A 25,864-nucleotide genomic window follows, 5' to 3' on the forward strand; every position below is an offset into this window, starting at 1 on the left:
GTGGATGTTCAATGAATTTTAGCATTAGTTTATCTGCAAATGTTAATTTCTCGAGAACATGCTCCATTCAACCTAAATAGACACGTTAAAGTTTTAACATTGCATTCTAGCCGAGGAGAATTTATTGTTCATTCATCCTACACGAGCCTCCTTATTTAAATAACATGTAAAGTTTCTCTGTTCTAGAAGACTGAAGAAGAAACATCACAGGGGCTGTTACTTAGACCTTTCTAAAGCATTGATGAATATTTGTCTTGGCAGCAACGACTACGTTACAAGTTAAATCATCTTTCTACTGCAAGGACTCCAATCAACAAAGATTTTTAATCGATAACATATTGTATTGATGCCTTTTTCAATCTTAAAAATTGTAAAATAAAGTACGGTACTCTTGTATTCTTGTATTGCATTCTTGTGTTCTTGTCCTCTCTGTAGAGGTTATAGAGTTAAATAAGTGAACACAAATGATAGAAAAACAATTTTATATAATAATAAAAACTAAATAATTAATTGAGAGCCCTCTCGATTGGGATAACCCTATTGATATTTTACTTCTTCTATCAAAACAAATACTAAAATACTCTCTTATCGTTTTGTGTTAACTATCTTTTATATATATTCTATTATAAATTACCACACAGTCAAGTATAAAGTTGAAGCTTGATTATAAAGTGCACTAATCGTTGTAGGCCTATCAGTCAACAAAACTTAAATTGTTCACACCAAGTGGGAATATAATTATTTAAAATAAGTCTTTTCTTCAACAAAATCTGTAAAAAATATTTAATTGCCATGTAAGCTTGGTAGGTACTGAAAAGTGTAGTATACTCATCACCCATTTCAATCAAAGTAAGATTTGTTTTCTTGTTTTAAAATATGTATGTTTGCTGATATAGCGTTATAAGATACAGGGAAGGTAAAGTTTGTTCTCGGTAAAATGTACTTAGATTGGTATTGAATTGTACAACAAATTAAAATTAAAGTCAAATATCCATAAACAATCCAAAATACAACCAACAAGTTTACCTAATAATCTACTTCAAAATAACAAGTTATTTTCATGTTTTTTTTTCAACTTACTGGTAACCATTTAGCTATCTGCAAAATAGGTTGATAATTTTTTTTTACATCTAATTAATTATTTACAAAGATGTTTGAAGTTTTTATAAGGTCAAACATGAGGAAACCCCATTTTTACCTCTGCTCATAGTCCGATCATGCTGGTTCGTGAACGGAACGCTACAACAAACGTTGTTTTACATGTTTGTAACAAATTTCATCATAATTGGATTATTTTGACTCTTAATTTTGACTTTGAATTATATGTGTATAGGCATAGACCAAACTAAAGCAGCACAAGTCTAAGGGAGTTGAGTTTTATTTATGGTATAGGCTATAATTTACAGTATAACCTTGATAACAAGACTCTTATAAGAATTATAAAATAAGTCTTGTTATCAAGATTGACTTCTTATCGAGGTTTGCAATAACAAATGATTAGGGGTAAAATAATTTCAAGGGGATCTGAAAATAACCCTTGTTATCAAGGTCGACTTGTTATCGAGGTTCTACTGTATATGAATTGAACAGATGGTGCTAAAGGCTTTTTACTTGAACTGCACCTGTTACAGCAATTACAAATTAAAATTCAAACAAAAATGGGGGTTGTATTATTTTGTTTAGAATTATTATACACCTTATTAAACATTTGGTATTATTATACACTTCTTTTCATATTTTGAGGACCATAACAAACAAAATTTAATAAGAACCGGCTGTTTTTAAAAAATCTGATTTTTTGTTATATAATGGGAAAGTAATTGTAACTTTTACAGGTATGGGAGTTGTACCATTTTGTTCAAAATTTAAAACACTAGGGCCTGTAGGTAACATACCTACTAATTTTTTTATCAACTAAAATCGTTCGGGCCGTTTTTGAGAAAATTGTATTTTTCCTGTATTCTATGGAAAATCATCGAAATTCAAATTTTTCAAAATTATAAAAATGCCTGGAGACGCCAAGGACCTACAAACAAAATGACATTAAATTGGACTTCGTAGGTCTGTACACACACACACACACACACACACACACACACACACACACACACGTGTGGATGTGTGCCGAAGATCTAATTAGACATTAGACCTTCGGATTTAGGCCTCTTCAGCAACTGATCCACTTCGTTTGAACTGCAATTAATAGTTATTAATTAATTTATTAAAATTCACTATTATTTTGTAGTTGCAACTTTTAATTATATAAATTCGTATTTCTTGCAATGAAATGGTATACTTTCGACACTACCTACTTTTAAGTAGGCTTTGTCAGAACGTCAGAAGTCAGCAGAAACAAACTACTGTACGTAAGCCTACAGAATCTCAATGCCTACAGTTAGTATGTAGAGGTGGATTGAGTAGATGATTTGAATCCGATTCAAATTGAAAACTCAATACTCACAGACCGTCACAGACTCAGATCCAACAACAAACTCGAATCCGATTTTCCGATATCGATAGTGTACACAATTCAATATCGATAGTGTAATTGCAGACTCTCGATAGATCGATTCAATCGTATTCTGTCCGAGTATCGTAGTGAACCCTAGGCTATCCTTTCAAACTACGTCCATATGTTATTTGTAAACAAAGGGAAATGAGTTTGACCAAATGTCAACAGATAGCGCCGCCTGCCAAACTTTAGCCCTAAAGTGTACTTAAGTGGTGCCCTTTCTAAATATTCTGAGACGTATTTGCACATCTACATGAAAATACCTTTAATTTGACACCTCAAACTTTAAAATCCGTCAAGCTGTTATCGAGTTATGACTGTGAAAAGAAACCTGCTTGCGTATTAATATATAGAAGATTCTGACAGTTTTATTAGAGATCATCTTGTAAACAAATATCACGTTACCACCTATTTCTTTTATCCGATTATAGGCATATACGATATGCATTTTAAATCCGATAATTTTACAATAAACAGTGATTGTGTTGATTTGAAAAGCCTTGAAGTGAAATTAGCTGTCGATTCACACACACTGGTTATTGGTTTAAAGTAGCCTACAGTAGCTACACCACCTTCTATGGCATACTATCACATAATATATTTTCTTATTTTACCTCAGTGGCCACTGAAACCTTAAGAGGATTTTGGCCTCCTATTCTCTTCTATCCCTGCCTCTTCTATTGTTGATCCCAGTCTGGAGCAGTCTTTCATTGCTTGGTCAGGGGTACTCCTTGGAATATTTTTTTTAAAGTTGATGTATCTCTTCTCCTTAACGCATAGCATGTCCATCTTTTACTTCTGGAAAGCACCCATATACCTGGGTGTTTAAACATTCCTATTAGATCTTTCGTATCTCAACCGCCGTTATCTTGAAATGTCCATATATTATCTCTGCACTATATTCTCAAACCCAGCAACAAGGATTTTTGGTTCTTTGGTCAGGGCCCAAGTTTCTGAACCATACAGTACTACTGGGATAATATGGTATAGTATGAATCGAATTTGTTTTATATCAACGATCACATAATACCAATGGTCTACTACCCCATCTACTTGGTCTTATGTGATCGTTGGTTTATACCGACACCCTGCAGCTTATTGGACATATTTCTAGACCTACCTAGACCTACCACACCAACTGACGTTTGCTTTACCAACAAAAAATTTGGTATGCCGTCATAGTTCTGACATTATTAAAAAATCCATCTATACAGTATATGAAAAGGCAAACATGTTTCTTTAAAACCTTTTTTCTCAGCTTGAATGTATCGCAGGGAAAATCTACGCATACTGTAAGAAAGATATTTTCCTGTAGATGTGCAGAATCGCTTTAAAAATTAAATTATGCTCAAATATAAGCACAAAATATTAATTTTAAATAAAAACTAGCAGAGTACCCGTCCTTCTATTCGACCGGGGTTGACGTATGTTTAAAATGGTGCTTTTTAAAATCTGAAATGAAAAACAGTGTAAAATAAGATTCAATTCCAATAAATGTACCTATCAAAAACTTTTTACTTACTAATTACCGGTACATAAAAAACATTAATTTCAAACAATAAAACAAATAAAAACTCAAAGCTTTTACTTATTTTTTATATGATAAAATCAAACATAGACAAACAATAATTTACAACATCTGGTTAATATTACAGTTTGAATGAAAAGAAACATGTGATCTTGCTTCTTAAAAGCATTGCTCACTTACCATTGATTATAAAAATATCTCATTATATACTATGTAAACAAACAAAAACATTAACACTCTTACTACTAAAACAAACAGAAATATACTTAGCCCTACTATTTATAGCTCCTACTATTCATGCACCAAAGGCAAGTTCATATACAACTTAGTTTTTTATTGTTGTTTTTAAATTGAAATATTTGTATATCAGCTTAGAATTAGGAAATTCAACGTCATTCAAACAATGTTTATGTCGAGGGTAGGTTAAGTTAAGAGTAACTTGGTTGAAAATATACATGTAATGACCATGAAATGCTCGTAAAAAGTCCATTTTGAAATGTGATAAATTATTGAGCGGAGCGAGCGAAGCGAGCTAAGCTCTTATACGTCGACTCTTATGCATTTCGTAATACGCAAACTCCTCCTAGACGGATGAATCAATCGTTTTCAAATTTTGCATGGTGATAGAGACTATATCGGTGAGTGCCAACATCTATATGGCGTTAAAAAAGTCTCTCAGGAATCCGCCCCACTGGGTCTCAAATTTTCAATGTAATCCTTATGGAAGCAGTATTTGACACATAAACAAAAACATATGATCAGCTGTTGACTTTTGAATGCAGTAGATAAAGAAATAGCTGATAGCATTAATCCACAGATATTAGAACAGAAACGGTATGGATCATAAATATAATCAAACTAGCTGTAACCCGCGGGCTTTGCCCCGTTTAACTTCTTAATTTTCAAGATTATCTCGTTCGCATGGCTCAATCACGTCCTGGTTGAAGTTTGTTCGCTACGCCCACTCACCTTTAGGTTGGAGCTCGTTCGCTGCGCTCACTTGCCTTCAGGTTAGCTCGTTCGCTACGCTAACTCGCCTCCAGGTTGAAGTTCGTTCGCTATGCTCACTCACCTTTTGGTTGCAAATTAGCTGTTGTCATAAATGTAAAAGAAATAAGAACAGAACCAACTTGTTTAATTGAAACAGCTGTTAAGATTCAATAATTCCATTTCTCATAAGGTTAACATGGGAAACTCCAGAGCCACTGGGGCGGAGCCCGAAAGGATTTTTGAAATAAGAATATGCCTATATGTTAATCGGGAATGTGAGCTATCATCATGCCAAATTTCAGCCCAATCCGACCAGTATTTTTCGCGTTCACTTGTCACAAACATACATCCATACATCCATACATCCATACATCCAAACTTTCTCATTTATAATATTAGTAGGATGACGACACTAGCTTGAGGTCCATGACGTAGGAAGTGGTGAAGGAAGTAGTAAGGAGAGCAGTCTGGAGTGTGGAAACTGTTTATGACGATTAGATTTAGGTATCTGCATTCCTAAAATTTTATAGGAAGGGAGGAAAACTGGTCCGCGACGTAGGAAGTGGTAAAGGAAGTAGTCAAGGCGAGCTGTAGGGAGTGTGGAACTGTTTATGACGATTATATTAAGGTATCTGCAATCCTAAAATGCTATTGGAAGGGAAGGAAACAGGTCCGCGACGTAAGAAGTGGTGATGGAAGTAGTAAAGGCGAGCTGTTCGGGATATGGAATCTGTGTATGACCCTTATATAAAGGTATTTGCAATCCTAAAATGCTATGGGAAGGGTGGAAAACAGGTCCGCGACGTAGGAAGTGATGAATGAAGTAGTCAAGGCGAGTTGACTGGAGTGTTGGATCTGTTTATGACCAATAGCTTAAGGTATCTAGAAACCTAAAAAGCTATGGGAAGGGTGGAAAACAGGTCCGCGACGTAGGAAGTGGTGAAGGAAGTAGTCAAGGCGAGCTGTCCGGAGTGTGGAAACTGTTTATGACGATTAGATAAAGGTAATATTAAAGGCATTCCTAAAATTCTATGGAAATGGAGGAAAAGGGGTCCGAGACTTAGGAATTGGTGAAGGAAGTAGTAAAGGCGAGCTGTTCGGGGTATGGACTCTGTTTATGACCATTAGATTAAGGTATTTGCAATCCTAAAATGCTATGGGAAGGGAGGAAAAGGGGTCCGCGACGTAGGAAGTGGTGAAGGAAGTAGTCAAGGCAAGCTGTCCGGAGTGTGGAAACTGTTTATGACGATTAGATTAAGGTATCTAGAAACATAAAATGCTATGGGAAGGGAGGTAAACAGGTCCGCGACGTATGAAGTGGTGAAGGAAGTAGTCAAGGCGAGCTGTCCGGAGTGTGGAAACTGTTTATGACGATTAGATTAAGGTATCTAGAAACATAAAATGCTATGGGAAGGGAGGTAAACAGGTCCGCGACGTATGAAGTGGTGAAGGAAGTAGTCAAGGCAAGCTGTCCGGAGTGTGGAAACTGTTTATGACGATTAGATTAAGGTATCTAGAAACATAAAATGCTATGGGAAGGGAGGTAAACAGGTCCGCGACGTATGAAGTGGTGAAGGAAGTAGTCAAGGTGAGCTGTCCGGAGTGTGGAAACTGTTTATGACGATTAGATTAAGGTATCTAGAAACATAAAATGCTATGGGAAGGGAGGTAAACAGGTCCGCGACGTAGGAATTGGTGAAGGAAGTAGTAAAGGCGAGTTGTCCGGAGTGTTGGATCTGTTTATGACCAATAGATTAAGGTATCTAAAAACCTAAAATGCTATGGGAAGGGAGGTAAACAGGTCCGCGACGTATGAAGTGGTGAAGGAAGTAGTCAAGGCGAGCTGTCCGGAGTGTGGAAACTGTTTATGACAATTAGATTAAGCTGTGTAATTGTTAATTAATGTGGTTAGACAGTTGTTTACATTATTTGGGTGGCATAGCAAATTGCAAACATTTTATGTGTTCTCATGACAGCCATGGAGACACCTATCAATATTTACTTTTAAAATCCTCACCTCAGAACTTGTAAAGCCAAAGGGGCAAAGCCAACGGTCAGTATCGAAGTGTGAATAGTCCTATAAAGGTCCTTGGTATGGTAGCTATATTTTTGTATAATTTAAGCCCAGTCAGTTCAGTAGTTTATGCGCCTATTAGTAACAAACATACAGACAGACACCACTAGATTTTTATATAATAGTATAGAAGTATAGATTAACATGGGCTCTATGGGTTGTCATTGCTGGTGATAAAATAACAACGAAATATAAACAGAAAATCAAAACAAATGGAAGAAATTACATTCACATGTTTTATTTACAGCGTGGGGTGAAAATAGAGAAGCATGCACCGTTGACTTACTAATAGAAAGACTACATCTAGAAAACTAGACTGCCATCCCCATGTTAATCCGTCACCAGTTATTTAATTAAATTTTTCGTAGTTGATGTGAGCCCCCAACAGGTTGTGCTGATCTAAATGACTAATTTCAGTCGAATACACGATGTTTTTTACCAAGTCAGACTTATGGAATGACTTATTATGAGCTATAGCAACTGTTATAGCAAATCTCGTGTTATACACACTGCTTCATGTTTGCAACAGTTTGACAACAGTAAAAGTAGTTCTGTGGACGAGACTTGTGAGTGATTGACCCGATGACGTCACACAACCCTGGCTCTGTTACGGTAGGTCAGGAACCACCCACTTCCCACTGCCGCCCCTAGCATCCCCTTGTCAGCAATGCGTCTATTACACTTAGGGGGTGTGTTTGTCTGAAGTAATCATAGGAAACGTTAATTTATCAACAAAGATAAACACCAACAATTAATTCTAATTGGTTTATAAATACGTTGCAGCACCTACGATTTTGTGGCAATTAAGTGAACATGGACCAGGTGAGAGGAAGGCCTATGACTTGTACGTTTTTACATTTCGTCCACGGTTAAAAGCGTGTAATAGCTATTTACCTTACAAGTGTAGTAAGGGCGTTTTTACATCACGCAGGTGAATGTTGTGCAACGAACGGAAGCGAGTTGCATAATTTACCGAAGTGATGTAAACACGCTCTTGCGTAACGTGTAACGTACAAGATTTTACCTGACCCGACAATATACAGGAGGTTACGAACAATATTTTTCATTATCCATTTCACTCATCTTCTAACAGTAACGTTTATTTACAAACAAAAGCTAGGTTATGAAAAATCTTCAAAACATAACAATAAAATTCAAGCTCACAGCTGATTTCTAGCGTTGTACGTCGTTGGCTCCATAGAGGTATAATTTTTAAGTTAACCACTCAATGTTATTTAAATGGGTTTCATTACATCACCGAGTGAGTTTTTTTCAACTTTACATCACTCGAGAAGTAACGAAGTTATATACATCACGCTTGGGATAGGGAAGTTTAACATGGCGGGTTAGGTAAAGTTCTTATTAATTGTGAAACGGAATCAGCAGCAATATTGCAATTACACAAGTAGTGAGTGCACAAGTTCCTTGGTTGAAATAAATTAATATACAGTACTTGATATACAATTAGGTTCCTGGAAATGTTACTGGAATAAACTCCTGGGTATTTTCATTTAATTTTGTTTTTATTCCCATGACCCGATTTTAATTGCTGGTTCACGATCTCATTCAAGTTCATCCCGAAATTGGGAAATTTTGTTTTTGAGGGTAAAAAATTAGAAAACCCAATTTTTACCCCATAATACCCCCCGTAAAACCCCGTTCCCATGGTCCGATCATACTGGCTCATTCAAGTTCATCCCGCCCAACACCTTCAAGCCAATCTTCATCAAAATCGGACCAAAATTACTCGAGATATCGCGTTCACGGACACACACATCCTACTAATATTATAAGTGAGAAAGTTTGGATGTATGAATGGATGTTTCCCAAGCAGCACACTTAGTATAAAATACGTATATTTAGTGTATTAACGTATAAGGAATGTATACGTCATTTGCAATATGTATATAATACGTATTTTTTATGTTAGTTAAAATATTGTAATACGAAATTAAAAAACGGACTTATTACTATGAAACAAAAAAATAACACAATATTTTTCGTCTAACTACCATAAAAAGTGATTTACGCACAATATTAGGAACCGACTTTTGCGTACAAAATACGTATTTTTTATTCTCTATTCAATACACTGATCAGGCTCAGCTCGTTACCCAGAATTCCCTCAGTGTCCAATCCAGTGCTCCAGTCTCAGTCAACATAACAACACAACACCAACAGGGATTAGGAGTCGGCCATTTTATTTTTATGACAGTTGAGTTGAGAGTAAACAGTGAAATCGAGATCAACAAACTACGAGTATTTACTATACTATTTTATTTAGTATTATACTAGAACTGTTCGAGGTAAGTACTTTAATACTTTTAGGTAATTTATTAACTGTTGAAAATATTAATTAGCCTATATCTCCTAGTTATTTATAATCACGTAATTTTGTTGACAAATTCGTTTTCTAACCAAGTCCTAAGTTATGTTCACTATGTTTATGAGCAGTTTATAAACATAAATCCTATAAACAAATTGGAAAATAGATCGGCTTCTGAGGGTAATTGGGTACAGTTTCTTAACTGGGCTATGCTAATAGGCTATCGATTGAAACCATCGATTCGATTAGTAAACCTTCATGCGATTTGGGTACAGTTTCTTAACTGGGATAGCCTATGCTAATATCGATTGAAACTATCGAATTGAAAATATTGATAATAATCGATATTTTTCAATATATTTATTATCAAATTAAACTAAGTTAGGCTATCTTAACCTAACCTAACCAACCAAACTTGCTGATGGTGAAAACAAAAAAATAGGATGAAGGTTTAAGTTACTAATCGAATCGATAGTTTCAATCAATATTAGCATAGCCCAGTTAAGAAACTGTAATTTACCCTTAAAAATATCGGTTATTAATCAATATTTTCAATTTGATAGTTTCAATCGGTGTAAGTTAAGCATAGCCCAGTTAAGAAACTGTACCCGGGTAACTTACCTTTCAGTCAATATGAATAAGTAACCTAGGCCTTTTAAATGTAGTGCTTTTAACCTAGTTAGGCCTAAAGTAAATGGTTTTCTGGTACAGTAATAGGCCTAACGTAAGCTAAGTTAGCGCTCAATGAAGGCAAAACACTTTAGAAATATTGGTTAGTCCACGCATTTAGGACCCAGCAAAAGAAAGCAGTGCGAGTTGTAACCCTATGTGGGGCACGCTATCAAGCACACTCTAAGCCATAGTTTATACATTCTCAGATTATGACAGTCATTAGGCTACTGTGTAACTTACATTTATCGATGTCTAATTGCCATTAAGTCTAAGGAGCGGAGCTTTGTCTTGTTCAAGGAGGTCCACCCATATGACACTAGAAACTCCGTTAGCATAGCCTACATTTGACTGGTAATAGACTAAGTAAGACTCAGAAACGTTTTCCTGTTTCAGGTGTAAGGTTTTTCAACTGCCTAAGTAACTTACCTATTGAAGTACGGTCCTTGTGTACCTCTAACTTAAGTTCTGTGTGGTACCAAATCTGTACACGAGCCCATTTCAAGTGGAAAAGTTTTGCCTGTAACTTAACTGGTAAGTTATATGACTTAAGTTAAGTTTGCTGTTTTGTTTTTGCATGGCTTGCTGAGTTTGATCTTAAGATTTTCTTAGGATAGGCTAGACTTCTGTGTCTGTTGTCAAAAACAATCAAACGAAAATATCGATTGATATATCGAATGAAACAACCGAATAATCAATAAGTTATTTTAACTTAATTTGGTTATTTTTTACAACAAATAACTTACCCTTTTTTAACTTAGGACATTTTTCCAAGTTAAGTTAATGTACGGCACCTAACTTATGTGTGATTCGTTAATTTATTTTTTTCTGCATGGTTTTTTGCTGTGTGAGATGTTTCATTTTGTTAAGTTAATTTATTATTTGAAATGATTTGATTATTTATTTTAGCAGTCAAGTTATTTGTATGTATGAGACAAAGCCTATTGTATTTTTTGTACTGAATGGCGAATCAAGCTTTTGATTATTTTGAACCTAACTTAGGTACCTACGGTAAAACGTTAAGGTGGACCAATAATTAAAGGTCTAGGCCTAGGCTACTTCCATTGCCAAACAAGACATTTTGTGAATTGTGAAACCTAAGGCTACAAGTTACCTAATGGGCTCAGTTTCTAGTTTGTGATTAAAAAACCATCTGTAGCCTATGCTCCATATACAAAAATGAGCTTGTGGAAAGTTTTAATGGGGTTTTCTTGGATTTGTTTTCCTTATTTCAATGGAAGGGTAGACTTTCATAGGTAAGGCCAAGAACAACAGATTGAAAATATTGTAAGTTATTGATTATTCAGTACAGGCATCGATTATTTCATTTGATTAGTTAGGTTAGGTCACCTAACTACCAACTAACTACTAACAACTAACCTCAAACCTAACCAACCAAACTTGATATATCGAATGAAATAATTGATATATCGATCGATGAATTCATTCAGTAATTTTTGGCCCTACAATGAAAGTCTACCCTAATAGACTTAATCTTAACTAGGCCAAGCATTAACAATTATTTACAGTAGATTTTTACTAGCATTTATCTTAATTAGACTACCCAGCATAACTTAGACTCAAAAACACATTCAAACTTGGGACCAAGCGGGAATCAGGGTTTATTGGACAGTTATGAATTAGTGGCTGTAGGCTAGGCCTTGATTGGTATAACTTAGGGGTTTTTGTCTGCACGAGCCCGGGATTGTTTTTCACATTACTTCAGGCTAGACCTAGGAATTGTAGATGAAATCCATTTGTGATTTGGCGGGAATTAAACCTGGGACGTCAGGTACTGAAGTCCCGTGCTTTAAACCAACAAACTAGACCAGCACGCTCCCCTCGGTATAGGGGCTTACTAAACTTAGTTAGCTAATTATAGGTACCGGTGCCTTTGGCCTAACTTACTTGGAAAAATTATTGTGTTTTTTTACAAAGTTAAGATGTCCTAGATTGTAGAAGTCCTAGGTAGGTTTGTTATCTTAGGCCTAACATAAGTTAAATTACCCGTGTTAGCCTTGCTTAAAAATCCTGTTAAATTAAGTTACATTCTTAATTTTTTATTTTCGATGGTACATTAGCTTATACCTACTTAAGTTAGGTTATAGACCTAACTGAATGCTGGAGATTATAGGCCTAAGTAGACTTGTGTGAACCTGGCAATAACTCCAGCAATAAGTAGTGCGTGCGCCTGATAAAATCTATTGCTTTCCGTTTTACGGGAAAATACTGCTGCGTACCAAATTACCGATAATGTTACAGGATAGAGGACACTTTAATGGACACGACAGTATCAATATCATGTACCTGGGGGATAAGTTAGGGGGGGTAAAGGCAGCAATAAGTAGTGGAGCGCGCCTTATGAAATCTATTGCTGGCTGTTTTGCGGGAAAATACGGCCGCGTACCATATTACCGATAACGTCACCAGATAGAGGATAATTTAACTGTCGTGTCCTTTAAAGTGTCCTCTATCTGCTGACATTATTGGTAATAAGGGACGCGGCCAGGTTTTTCCGCAAAACGGCCAGCAATAAATTTTATCAACTTATTGCTGACTTTACCCCCCTCCCCCCTACTTATCCCCCAGGTACATGAGACTGATACTGTCGTGTCCGTTAAAGTGTCCTATGTCAGATGACATCATCGGTAATAAGGTATGCAGCCGGATTTGTTTCCGCTAAACGGTCAGCAATAGATTTTATCGACTTATTGCTGACTTTACCCCCCCCCCCCTAACTTATCCCCCAGGTACATGATGTTGATACTGTTGTGTCCGTTAAAGTGTCCTCTATCTGTTGACATCATCTGTCATATGGTACGGGGCCGTATTTTCCCGCAAAACGGCCAGCAATAGATTTTATTGGGCACGCGCACATTAGTTAGGCCTGCTGTTAAAAAGTGATAAGGCTATCGTTTTCCGACTGAAAAAATATATATACAGTCAATATAATCAGTATAGTCAGTTATAGTTATAGTCAGTATAAATTTAAGCCTGTAACGACCTCGGATAATCAGGAGTGTACTATATGCACTTTCTTTAACGGCTCCGATTTCTAACAAAATGTAGGCCTAACTTCTGCAAATTAACTTTACTAAAGCTGACATGGTTGGGCTGAGATGTCTAGAGTAGAGTTACATTAATCATTGTGTTGAAATATGAATACATTAGCTATAATGTTACAGTACACTTAATTACAGTAACTCAGGATTTACTTAGCCTACACTAGACCTTCAGGGCCGAGGTAACTTATAATTTACCGTGAACCTAGGATAATACGAAGTTCATGTGTATGTTAAGGTTTAATAACCTTTAATGACCACTATAAAGTTTACTAGGCTCCTAATAAGGTTGTGCTAACAAATATATTATAAGTTAGTAGGCTACAATAAAAGTGTTTTAGAATTAACTTACAAATATATTTTAAATAACAAATTTTATGCATTTCATTATTTGACCACATACAAAGAAATTAAACCTTTAAAGAACTAACTACCGTAAATAACCTAGATTCCCGGAAAACCGGGGCACAATTGAGAGTGTACTTTAGTTAGTGGTGGTTATGGTTAGTTTTATTTTGTATCAGGATAGGAATTGTTATTGTAGGCTGATATATTTAGGACCTCACCTACATTATCTTTACTGTACCTCTTTAAATGCTTTCAAACCAATCCTAATGCAATTTATCTCAACGTAACATTTCATAACCTGACCAAACCAAACATTTAACCCTCCGAGTGTCATTTGTCGCTGCAGCGACACATAACACACTTTGTGTAGTGTTTTGTTTTTGTGTCGCTGCAGCGACTCACAAACACTGTTTACGGCGAAGGCTCTATGACTGACAAAATCGGATTGAACTGGATCGAGTTAGGTATCGTTTTATTTGACAGATTCAGAGCTTTCTCCGGAGGTCTGTCTCTAAGCGCTATTCATTTTAGTTACGAAAATATTGTAGCAGACAGCTGACGTGCGTATTTGTAAACAGCTTGGTTAACCTCGGACCGATGACAGATGTGTTTTTAATTACGTTTATCATTGTTTTAGTGTTAAAAATCAAAAGTAGTGATATACGTGGTGCATTATAAGAAGATTTAAGTGATTTTGAAGGGCTGGTTGATGATCCTGAAGTAGTAGGTAGGATATTGATGTAAATTATCAGCCAGATTCCTAGCTATGGTTAGGCTATGCATTCTTAGCTAAACGCTATGTACTGAAATCTGTTTTTTGCCCATAACTTATTTATTTGCAAATCTACTTCCTTATATTATTATATATTTGTAATCCTCATAAAATTTAGAACAAAGTGTCTATTTTCAAATATTTATAGGCCTATAATTTATACAATTTCTTTGAGCACGAACTTGTTTTTTTTTTATTTTCCAAAAAAATTTTTACCTAAAAAAATTTTTTGAAACAAATGTTCCTTATGGTCTATGTATAATATTGAAGTCCATGATCTTAAAAAAAAAATGGTATATAGAACAGTATAATTAACATTGTTTTCAAGCTTCTCAGATCCGTTTTAATAAAATCTTGCAAATGAGCAAAAAATAGGCAGACATTAAGGCCAAAACAAGGGACACTCGGAGGGTTAAGCATAGCTTAGACTATCAATATTCCTCATCCAACCTATTTTAACCAAATACATTTTAGATAAATATGGACATATAATGTTAAAATAAATACATTTTGAAATACATAAGAAGAAATCCTAGATATCATTAACAGAGAAATATAAAAAAATTGGCTGAAAGTGTTAATATGTTCAAGGAGGGGGGGGGGGGGTATAGCATAAAAATGATGGCAATGAAATATACTTAAAAAAGTTAGGTTTGTCCTTGTCCCAAACGTATTCATGTGTTGACTTTGTGGGTTGATGTAAATATTAATAACATTATATTCTCTTAAAATCTGTTTGTTCATGTTCCAGGCTAATTATTTGGGCAGTTGGTGGAGCAAGTGTTGAGGACCTGACGAGAAGGATTCTAGCCTACATTTTCACGAACGATTAAGCAAATTTAACTTGGTAATATAAGGGGCACACTAGCTTTACCACACAGGGACTAAGTATTGTGTTAACTTTGCTTAGTACATGTTTTTCAATTACAATAGTAAAAACAAAATTAAGCAGTGTATTTTATATTATTTTTCAGTTTAAAATGGAACTATTTATTTTTTTATTCATGTAGTGTGCATGACTATTGCAGAAATAACTATTGTAAATATTGTACAATTGATGGAAAAATAACATATTCTTATTATTACAACAAACAGCCTATACGTTTTTTTCCCATTCCCTGTTTCAAACAATTGATGGCAAACAAAAATTGAATAGTTGTGTAACATTACAAAATAATACTAATATTGTGTCTTAAAATTGTATTAGTTTGGCTTAATGTGTTTCTTATCTTGGAAGAGTATTTTGTTCTAATAATTTAATTGGATAAAATAAATCTTTATACAATAAACGAAAAACTAAAGACAGTTGAAAGGCCTGCTCACCACTTACACATGATAAAGGTTGATTGACAAAATGATGGGAGAAAGTATGTGTCAGAATGCTGATACCGTTTATTTTCTAGTGGTGTCAAGTTTATTGCGCTGTTTTGCCTCCTAAATTGCACTGGTATCAAAAGTAATTATGAGCCATATCTGGGTTTGGAACCTAAAGAATTGATATATTGACACATTTCCTTTGAAGTTTAGTCCCAACAAACTTGATGCCACCGGAAATACGGGCAAGTAAACACGTATTAGGTCGCCATCTGTATTACTTCTTCAAAAGTGATCATATTGACCAAATCACTATTAAAAAAAGAGTAAATCCGGTGAGCGGTGAACAATTCAACTAAGGTTTTTTATTCTTTTACAGTTTCAGCGCTCTTTTATTTTTACATGATCATAATCATTATTTAAGAGTTCTATTTTAACACAAAACGGTTATAAAGTGTAATATATTCATTTAAATGTTTTTTTTACAGTTAAACTTTTTTATGGCTAAAAACTTTCAAATTCGCCAGCAATATGTTTAACATAAGTATATTCTTGAACCAATAATGAATAGGTTATGTTCACATCAGGGGCACACCTAAAATTTGTCCTAGAAGGAGAGTGCAGCATGGCGTCTTAAGGTTAGTTTTTTACAAGGTGCTGTCATTTGAGATTAGTGTGAACACAGCCTTGTAAATATTCTTACGAGTTTCCTGGTATTAATCAGAAATCAGAAAATCTTTCATAATTTTAATTAATGTTCATAATTTTGAAATATGTATGTCCCAATACATATTATATATATATTTAGTTTTGGTATTTTTAGTGTATAAAATATGTATTGGTACGCATAAAAAATCCATATATTATCTGTATTTTTAGGTGACATATGTACATATTATATACATATTATTTACTTTCTTATACGTATTATATACCAATTATTTACTCTGGTCGAAAGTATTTAATACGTATTATATACATATTTGTGCTGCCTGGGTTGTGAAAAGTAAACGCGAAAAATACTGGTCGGATTGCGCTGAAATTTGGTATGATGATAGCTCACATTCCCGATTAACATATAGACGCATTCTTATCTCAAAAATCCTTTTGTGCTCCGCCCCAGTGGCTCTGGAGTTTCCCATGTTAACCTTAATGAGTATTCGTATTTAAAAGCAATAAAATTATTCTCTCAACTGCCTACAGCAACAAAAAGCTGTGAAAATGAGAATTTCACTTTTTTTATTGTTTAGGTGCAGTGGTAGAACATTATGGCCATGGTAGATGTGCTATACTATAGCATACCGTAAATTAAAAAAACCAAATTTTCTTAAACCGTGTCCTCTGCTCCTCTCCCATTGCAAACGCAAAGCACGAGTATAACTGCAATACGCATTTTATACTTATACGCCAATCCCGTACGAAGGACAGGTTCTATGTTAGTTTTATATATTTGAACGAATCGTGTTTTTGCCTCTAGTGATATCAAAGAAAATCGGCCCCGGACCCAGCTCTTACCGTGCCACCTACATTAATAGTTACTTCCCTATTGGGAAATTCACATTAATACTTACTTATACCAATTGAGTGGTTGATATAATATACTGCCACACTGTGAAGGGTCTGTTGGAAATGTTCGGTGACGGCTGAGAGGTGGCATAAAGAGAATAAGGATGACATTCTAGGTCAGGTACTTTATGAAGCGTCACAGTTGGCTGGATACAAGTTAATACAACACATCAAACCGGGATATCTCTTATACGGCCTACTTCCGCACAGCTTTATAATCTTATAATCTTAACGTTCTAGGTAAGATTAATAACATTGTTTAGTTGGCAGAATATTATGAACTATCCTGTACTATGTATACTGAACCACAGTACTATCCTGATAATTAGACCAATTCGTAAATTACAAGGAAAAAATGTGGTTCGGATTCCACTATAAACTGTAGGTCCCTTAGTTGCCATTAGCTGTATGGGCTATTAATTAACAGCTGTGTCTAAGGAACATGTCGGCCTTAGTCACTAACAAGGCTACAAGATCACGCCACTCATCCTACACTCATCCTTCACTCATATTTGGGTTAAAATACGCACATAGTGGCGTCCCCATCTAAAAAATAATTGATAATTGATAATAATTGATAATTGAACTGATTTTAGCAAATTTCCCCTACAGGTTATAAGCTGTAACCGTTGGTCTCGGGGTATGACCTTTAAATTAACTGGAACCAATTTCCTTTTTCGTTTTGATATCCCCAAAGGCCAAAAACACTATCCATCCAAATTTACACAGCCCGGTATCACGATAACCAAAGTCAAAATCATCCAAATTGTATATCTATATATAAAGCCAAAAGTACCCATGAACTTTTGAGAAAACTACAAGTCACACCCTCACAAACCATATACTTAAAATGTTCGTCATGACGAGAAACCTTGCGCAAAATTATCCATTATTTCATAAATTGCCCTATAAGATCGTAATTGCTTTCCAAAGGGAACTTTCCATTTACTTTATTTTATTAATACTAATGTAGTAAAACGGGGTGGAGCCCGTGGGTAACAGCTAGTATTGTTTAAATATGGTTTTTAGCGAATTTCCCTATAGGGAAGTAGCTATTACCGTAGGTGGCACGGTAAGACCTAGACCCGGGACCGATTTACTTTTTCATTTTAATGTCCCCAGAGGCCAAAAACACTATTCGTTCAAATTGTTATATATGTATATGTATATATATATATATATATATATATATATATATACGTCCGTGAACGCGATAACTTGAGTAATTTTTGTCCGATTTTGATGAAATTTGGTTTAAAGGTGTAAAGCGGGATAAACTTGAATTAGTTTGCGAACCAGCATGATCGGACCATGGGAACGGGGCTTTACGGGGGGTTTTATTGGGTAAAAATTGGTTTTTCTCACTTTTGACCCTCAAAACACAAAATTTCCCAATTTCTCTTTAGACCTTTTTAAAGAGCTTAAAAAAACAAATAATCTAGTATATGAAAGTATTTGTGTTCGATTATTAGTAACGGAGAAAATTAAAAAAATTTTAAATTTAAAATTCCCATGTTATTCTTATGGAGAATATTGTCAAATGTTGTAGTTTGCTTGTTTATGAATATATTTTGATCAAACTTGGCAAATTTATTTATTTTCTACTAAACTATCAATATTTTACTCAAAAACACACTTTATTAGTTTGCTTGTAGCAGCAAACCTAGGTACTCGTTAAACCTAATGTTATTAAAATATATTTAACTGAAAATCAATTCAGACAAATGGAAATTCGCTTAGTCGGCAGGTTTGCTGTGGCGGGGGTATTATGTGTTAAAAATGTTTTTCTATTTTGTCAATAAAACATAAAATTTCACAATTTCCTGTTAAATTGATTTTAAAGCTTAAAAACTAATAACGAAATACACTTAAGGCATCGCATCATTTTTTAGATTGAAAATTACAAAACAAAGTTGGGCTTGTGTCATTCTTATGGAAAATAAGTAAACTGTTGTAGTTTGCTAGCATCTAAATATATTTTAATCAAATTTATCAACATTTAAAAAAAACACTTTTCGTCCCTGTAGCAGCAAATGCAGGTACACGCTAAATATAATGTTATTTCAATAGCGAATAAATCCGACATGTTCCAATCAACTAAAATGGATCCAATCAAATCCAATCAGACTAAAATGGAAACTCGCTTAATTTGCATGTTTGCTGCACCGGGGGTTATTTTATTGTTTAAAGTTGGTTGCTAGTTGCTAGTTACAATAACTTAATAGTGAATACAGCGTACTGACATTGACAGGTATATATCAATGGTACTGAGTACTGTACTGAAGTGCCAGCAAATTATAGCAGCAAATTAAACCAGCAAAATACTGTGTTGTACCGCGACAGTGACTAGAGCAACGGCCGCCCTTGTGATTGACCTACTTCTACTTGTATGCCAAGCCAATGTCCTCTCTACTACTCGGAAAATTGTTTATTATAATAGGCCTATAGTTATACATTATGTGTTAGCATTTATCGTAACTTACAAACTTATAACCGAACCAACAAAAACAATTCAATGTCTATACAGTTTTTCTATTGAACGACAATTCCATAAATCAAAGAGGGTGGAAAACTACCGAACATTGTTACGGAGTCCGGAAGACGAGCGCGCGTGGCTTGTTATCAGCTTATCAGTGACCTTGCAGATGCTTGGCCATTGTGATAATATTCGGCGGTCAAGGTCGTTGATAACAATGGTGCTGACTGCAGACTTGTGTTTAGCAATCACCACTTGGCAGCAAGTGTCATTTCTTTTTGTACAACAGGAACCTAACTCCGAAATGGATTGCTAAGTACAGTATTATTATAGATGGTAATGATTTATATTTACTTTGTTAAGGCGTTCACTATATTATGTTTTATGATAATTGTGTAACACATTGGTAGGCCAAGCGCGAGGAATGTTAAGGTAAAATATTCAGTTTACAAGCTGACATAATTTAAGTTAAAGTTACATAATTTACTAGGCATCTTGTTTCATTTAAGCTAAAAAAAACTATGGAAATATTTTTTTAAGAAATCGATTAGTAAATCATTATAAGATCTAAAACTTCACAAATTTGTAGTAAATTATTTACAATTCATATTTTTAAACGTGTTATTTAAAAATTGTATTAATCCGTTTTAAGAGTGGATTCTGAAGACCCTGAGTATCTTTAAAAGATAAATGACGCTTACAATGGTAGACAAACACATTTCCCATATTCACATTGATCTAGATATTGAGATCATTAGCAAGTATCGAGGAGATGAGTGATTGAGGTAAGGGGGGGGAGGTAAGAATCGCCTCGTTTAACAAGTCAAATCGATTCAGCTGGAACTATCGTCAGGGTTGGCGGAGAGCGTGAGAAAAGAGGAGTACAGTATGTTTAAAAGAGAAGAACTGAGAGAGAATGGCATATGGCTTCAAGAGTTGTCTAAACAATAACAAAAGTTCAGATTACATATTTTTTCCTACAGTTACCTAACAATGTAGGTACATATGTTCTCTCAATTTATTTGTTTTATGGTAACTGTAGGAAAAATATAATGTGCAACTCGAGTGCAAAGTGCTCACTAGTTGCACAAATAACTATTTCTTAAACTTCTCGTCACCACAGACCTGTTGTTATGTGTGGTGGTTTAATGACAACACCGGTGCGGTATAAGATCATCGAAGTAAATTTGTATTGTATTTACTTCGATGTTAGATACCTGGGCATGTGCATGCGGCCGGCCGGCTGGAGGCTAATGGCTTGTCATCCAAAAACGCTACACCCCGAGCTTCCATGCTCTAGTTAAACATCAAAACATCTTAACCAAAAAGACGAATTGTTAAATATGAAATATCGGAACATGTTTTGAATTTAACCAAAAGTATTTTTTTTAATACCTCTATGCAGCAAACCTACAAAGTGAATTTCCATTTCCTGATTGGATTTTCACTCAAATATCTCCTTAAAGAAGCCAGGTATATTCCCTGTTTAGATAATTATTAGGTTCAAAGAGTACGCAGGTTTGATGCTATGTGTTAGGTTATAAAGTGCGTTTATAGTGAAAAGTTAATACCTAGCTTAGTATGAAATAAATGTATTTCCAACATTTTATCAAGGTTAACACTTCTAAATTTATAAAAGAAGAAGTTTGTATGTATGTATGTATTTACCTTATGGACTCCAAAAACCTCTCTACAGTGATTGTAATGAAAATTTTAGGCATTATTAAGCTTTATTCAAGGATGGTTTGTGTGAAGTTTAGTGCATATAAGTAGGGGCAATAGGAGCCATTTGACATACAACAAATAAATCACCCTTTTTCCTAATTACCTTCTCTATCAAATACATGTTCTTTATACTTGGTCTTTAACAACTCCTCTGTATAGAACCCTCCCCTCCCCTGATTATATTGACATTTTCATCTTTCAAAATATAAGTCACAGGCTTTGTATTCTTAACTTCTGCTATTGTAAATAGTCCCCCTTTCCAATTTGGTGTATATCCTTTACTAAACACGTCATGTTTATACTTGGAAATCCTTACACTATCACCCACCTTATATCTTGGCTTTTTAACTTGTACTTAGAAGTCAACCTCTCATGCACATATTTACTATTCTTAACATTCACTTGGTTGGACTTCATTCCTCTAGACCTATGCACTTTATTATTATATTTTCTAATTAACTTTGGAAGTAAATCCAACCATTTATAACTCCCCTGAGCACTAAATTCCCTATATAACCAATTCTTTAAAGTTCTCTGAAACCTTTCCACAATTGCAGCCTTAGTTGTAAAAAAAGTGTGATAGTGATTAATATTAAATTTTTTCATTAGTTTGCTAAAATGTTGATTTATTTTTTTTTCCATTATCAGATTGAATGTTTTTAACCCCCTTTGGTAGAATGGTCTAAATGGCTTCTGTAACCACCAACCCTGTCTTATTCTTCAGCGGATCAGCATAAGCTTCTTTAGAAAAAGTATCTATTAAAGTTAAAATATAATTATTGCCAGAATTCTCTCTAGCATAGTTTTGCATATCAATTAAATCTATTTGTATGGTTTCGTTTATACCCAATACTTTGAAAGGACAGTTGCAATGGTCGCAATACTTAAAATATTTTTGATACTACAGTATATAATAATATGATTCTGTTAATCTGGCATCAAGTACGGTAGTTGAATTGTTTTTCTGGGTGTTGGAGAGGATACTGGTATTTGAATTTAGATTATTTAATTACCATTAGATTAGTAATGTTATTATTGATTGTTATATGATTAATTAGTCACTAGTGTACATGTTGCTCAAAGTCGAGCAATTGCAAAGAAGTTATTTAAAAACAAATAAAAGTCATAATTTCCGAATAGTTTAAAATACTCAACTCATAGATTACATACCTAACAGTTCCATATAATCAACATTTCTTGTAAATATTTTATCATTTTTCAAAAGCTGATCTGGTTTTTTAGTGTATTCTACAAATATTTCCCACTTATCGCATTAGGTTGTCCATGTTGATCTTTGTCAATGAATGTAGTCTGCATGGTATGTACTACCCATTGTCGCCAGTACGTTTACAAATTTCAGTAATTTTTTTATAGCGATAACATTTTGTTTACATAAGAACTGCCTGATTTTCTGCACAACCTCTCTATCGCAATTGTATTTTCTTCAATTGGCAATAATTTGGCTAGTTACTGTTATAACGTAAGTCATATCATTGAGTATACATGTATAGGTACTCAATTGTATACGTGTATATTCAATGGTTATATTTACCTGAAAAAATGCAGAATTGAAAGGCCTAATGTTGTTCAGATGGTTTTTTGTTTCCCTTAAATGTGAATAATGCAAATCCTTCGATGAAAGTTTTATTAAGGTTTCTTGGATGTAGTCATATTCTTTTAAAATCACTTGACTTTTATGAAAACATATATATGTGTATATATGGACAATATAACTAGAGGTCGTCTAGTGGTCGAAAACTTGAGCAAAAATATCTAGTGTACAGACTTCTCTATTTTTCACCCCACACTGTAAATAAAACATACGATTGGAATTTTTTACATTTGTTTAGATTTTCCGTTTATATTTTGTTGTTATTTCATCACCCCCATAAAGCAACCCATAAAGCTTATGTTAATTTTTTTAAATTTCAAAATCATTTATTGTGTTTATTTTTGAGCATATTTTAATTTATAAAGGGATTCTGCACATCTACAGGAAAGTATCCTTCCAACAGTATGCGTAGATTTTCCCTGCGATGCACACAAGCTGAGAAAAAAGGTTTTAAAGAAACATGCTTGCCTAATATATAGATATACTAGCTGACCCGGCGAACTTCGTATCGCCTAAGTTATAGGTTTCCCCTAAGACAGACCGATGGAAAGAAAGTACCGTTACGTTTAATTTTCAAGATGATCTCGTTCGCATCGCTCAATCACGTCCTGGTTGAAGTTCGTTCGCTACGCTCACTCACCTTTGGATTGGAGCTCGTTCGCTACGCTCACTCACCTTTAGGTTGGAGCTCGTTCGCTGCGCTCACTTGCCTTCAGGTTAGCTCGTTCGCTACGCTAACTCGCCTCCAGGTTGAAGTTCGTTCGCTACGCTCACTCACCTTTGGGTTGGAGCTCGTTCGCTACGCTCACTCACCTTTAGGTTGGAGCTAGTTCGCTGCGCTCACTTGCCTTCAGGTTAGCTCGTTCGCTACGCTCACTCGCCTCCAGGTTGAAGTTTGTTCGCTACGCTCACTCACCTTTTGGTTGCAAATTAGCTGTTGTCATAAATGTAAAAGAAATAATAGTGCTGCACCCTGTTGGTAATCCTTGTAACTTTAATGCTATTGAACATCATAGAACAGAACCAACTTGTTTAATTGAAACAGCTGTTAAGATTCATTAATTCCATTTCTCATAAGGTTAACATGGGAAACTCCAGAGCCACTGGGGCGGAGCCCTTTTAAGAATTTCGAAACGGGAAATAGTTTACTTTCTATTCGCATACCTACAGAATTTACACACCAAATTTCATAACGATCGGTGAAGTCGTTCCGGAGGAGTTTGCAGACAAACACTGTGACACGAGAATTTTATATATTAGATATACATAAATAATAGATAATACATAGATAGATAGATGGATAGATTCATTGTATAACAGTACAGAGGAACAAGAGTGAGAACTCCAGGCCTGAGCCACTCACAGTATACTCCAAATAGTACAGTATACTCTCGATTAACCGAGGTTGTTGGGCCTACCGAGAATCTCAAATTACTCGAAGGTCTGATATACTACTAGGATTGCCTATAATTAATTGACAAAAATTATGGATTTGTTTTGTGTTAAACTTTATTTAAAATGAGTAGAATATAAACATTTTTTACACAGCCTATTTTTTAGATTTTCTTGTTTTCTTTTGTGGCCTTCTAGGAGCTCCTTTCTTCTTGCTGGATCCTGCTTTTTTCGTCTGAACCCTCTTTTGTGCTCGGATGTCCTTCTTCATCCTAGGGTCTACTACTTTATAAGGTCCCTTGACCCCTGCAGGACGCCTCGCCTTCTTTGCAGCCAAGTGCTTCTTGGACACAACATAGGTCACCTCCTTCTTGGGTGGGGCTTTTGCTTTCTTGTATAGCCTAAACATTAAACAAAATTAAATATCGAGTATTTAAGGTCCAAACTGTCAATGCTGCCATAGGGTAGGTTAACAGTCTTGCATGATATGGTGGGTTGTAAGGAGAACACAAGAGGGATCCCTTAAGAGGGTTCCACCCGCCGGCTAGTTACCGCGTAAACATGGCCCTACAAAAAAGAACCTCGTGGCATTATTAAAGTGTATAGAGTTGAGATAAACTGTAAATTAATATTAACAAAGATCCAAACTATTCACCGAATGGACTGAAGCTTCGTAATTGTTTCTTTTAGTATTTACAAAATAATTTTGAAAATCCCTAAATAAGTCTTTTTACATGTGATTTTAACTTCTAAGTAATAGTTAAAAATTAATTTTTCCCATTTTTTGCAAGCTCTAATATGCACAAAAAGCACACAATCATTGAACACAAATTGTATTGTCATGTAATCTATTGTATTGTGAGAGGGGTGGACTCGTGGTCCAAGCACGTCAACCGAAACTTGAAAACAAATTAGTTTTAGAATGTTGAGGAGAGCTTTTACAATAGAGGCATGTTCAATCCCAAACTATATTTCAATCCATATAATCCACCATCTTGAATTGAAATTCAGGCTGCTGGGTAGAACCCACTTAAATGACACTATTTGGTTATTATGAAGCTTGAAGGCATGAGCCAAAACCTGAATTATTTCAGTAAGTCACTCCCTCAATCAGTTTTTAGAGTAATCCTTGGGAGATTTAACAATAAAATCAAAGAATTAAGGGCAGTCTTATTTGTGATAAGGAATTATCCATTTTTAGTAGCCTACTAAAAATAGTTTGGGAATTTATATTTTTGTTATTTTACAGACTATTAATTTAGACAGCAACAAAATACAACAGGATATTAATGTACATTTGTTCACACAGTAACTTTTGAGAAAAAAAAATAACACGATTACAAAATAGACATAATTTAGTCAAGAGCCAAATGTGTGGTTGTCCAGTTGCCTTGATCATTAAGATTAAGCAATAGCTTATTTTGAAAAGAGGTAATTTATAAACTCTCTCTACACTTGACAAAGTCCCTTAGGGGACGAAATATTGTGTGAAAAATAT

General features: G+C 34.9%; 1 protein-coding gene across 1 annotated transcript in view; it reads right to left on the reverse strand.

Annotated features, from left to right (window-relative positions):
- Nucleotides 1-24,458: 24,458 nt before the first annotated feature.
- Nucleotides 24,459-25,864, reverse strand: part of LOC129000478 (pre-rRNA 2'-O-ribose RNA methyltransferase FTSJ3) — a 64,896-nt gene continuing 63,490 nt past the window's right edge. Inside the window, exon 15 of the mRNA XM_054427469.1 lies at nucleotides 24,459-24,767. Within this exon, the coding sequence (XP_054283444.1) occupies nucleotides 24,524-24,767 (244 nt within the window). The 3' untranslated portion in view covers nucleotides 24,459-24,523. The remainder of the gene's footprint in view (nucleotides 24,768-25,864) is intronic.

This window comes from Macrosteles quadrilineatus, unplaced genomic scaffold (assembly GCF_028750875.1).
Source record: "Macrosteles quadrilineatus isolate MER2022 unplaced genomic scaffold, UCM_ALF_1.0 Scaffold_1__1_contigs__length_201487025, whole genome shotgun sequence".
Classification (NCBI taxonomy): Eukaryota; Metazoa; Arthropoda; class Insecta; order Hemiptera; family Cicadellidae; genus Macrosteles; species Macrosteles quadrilineatus.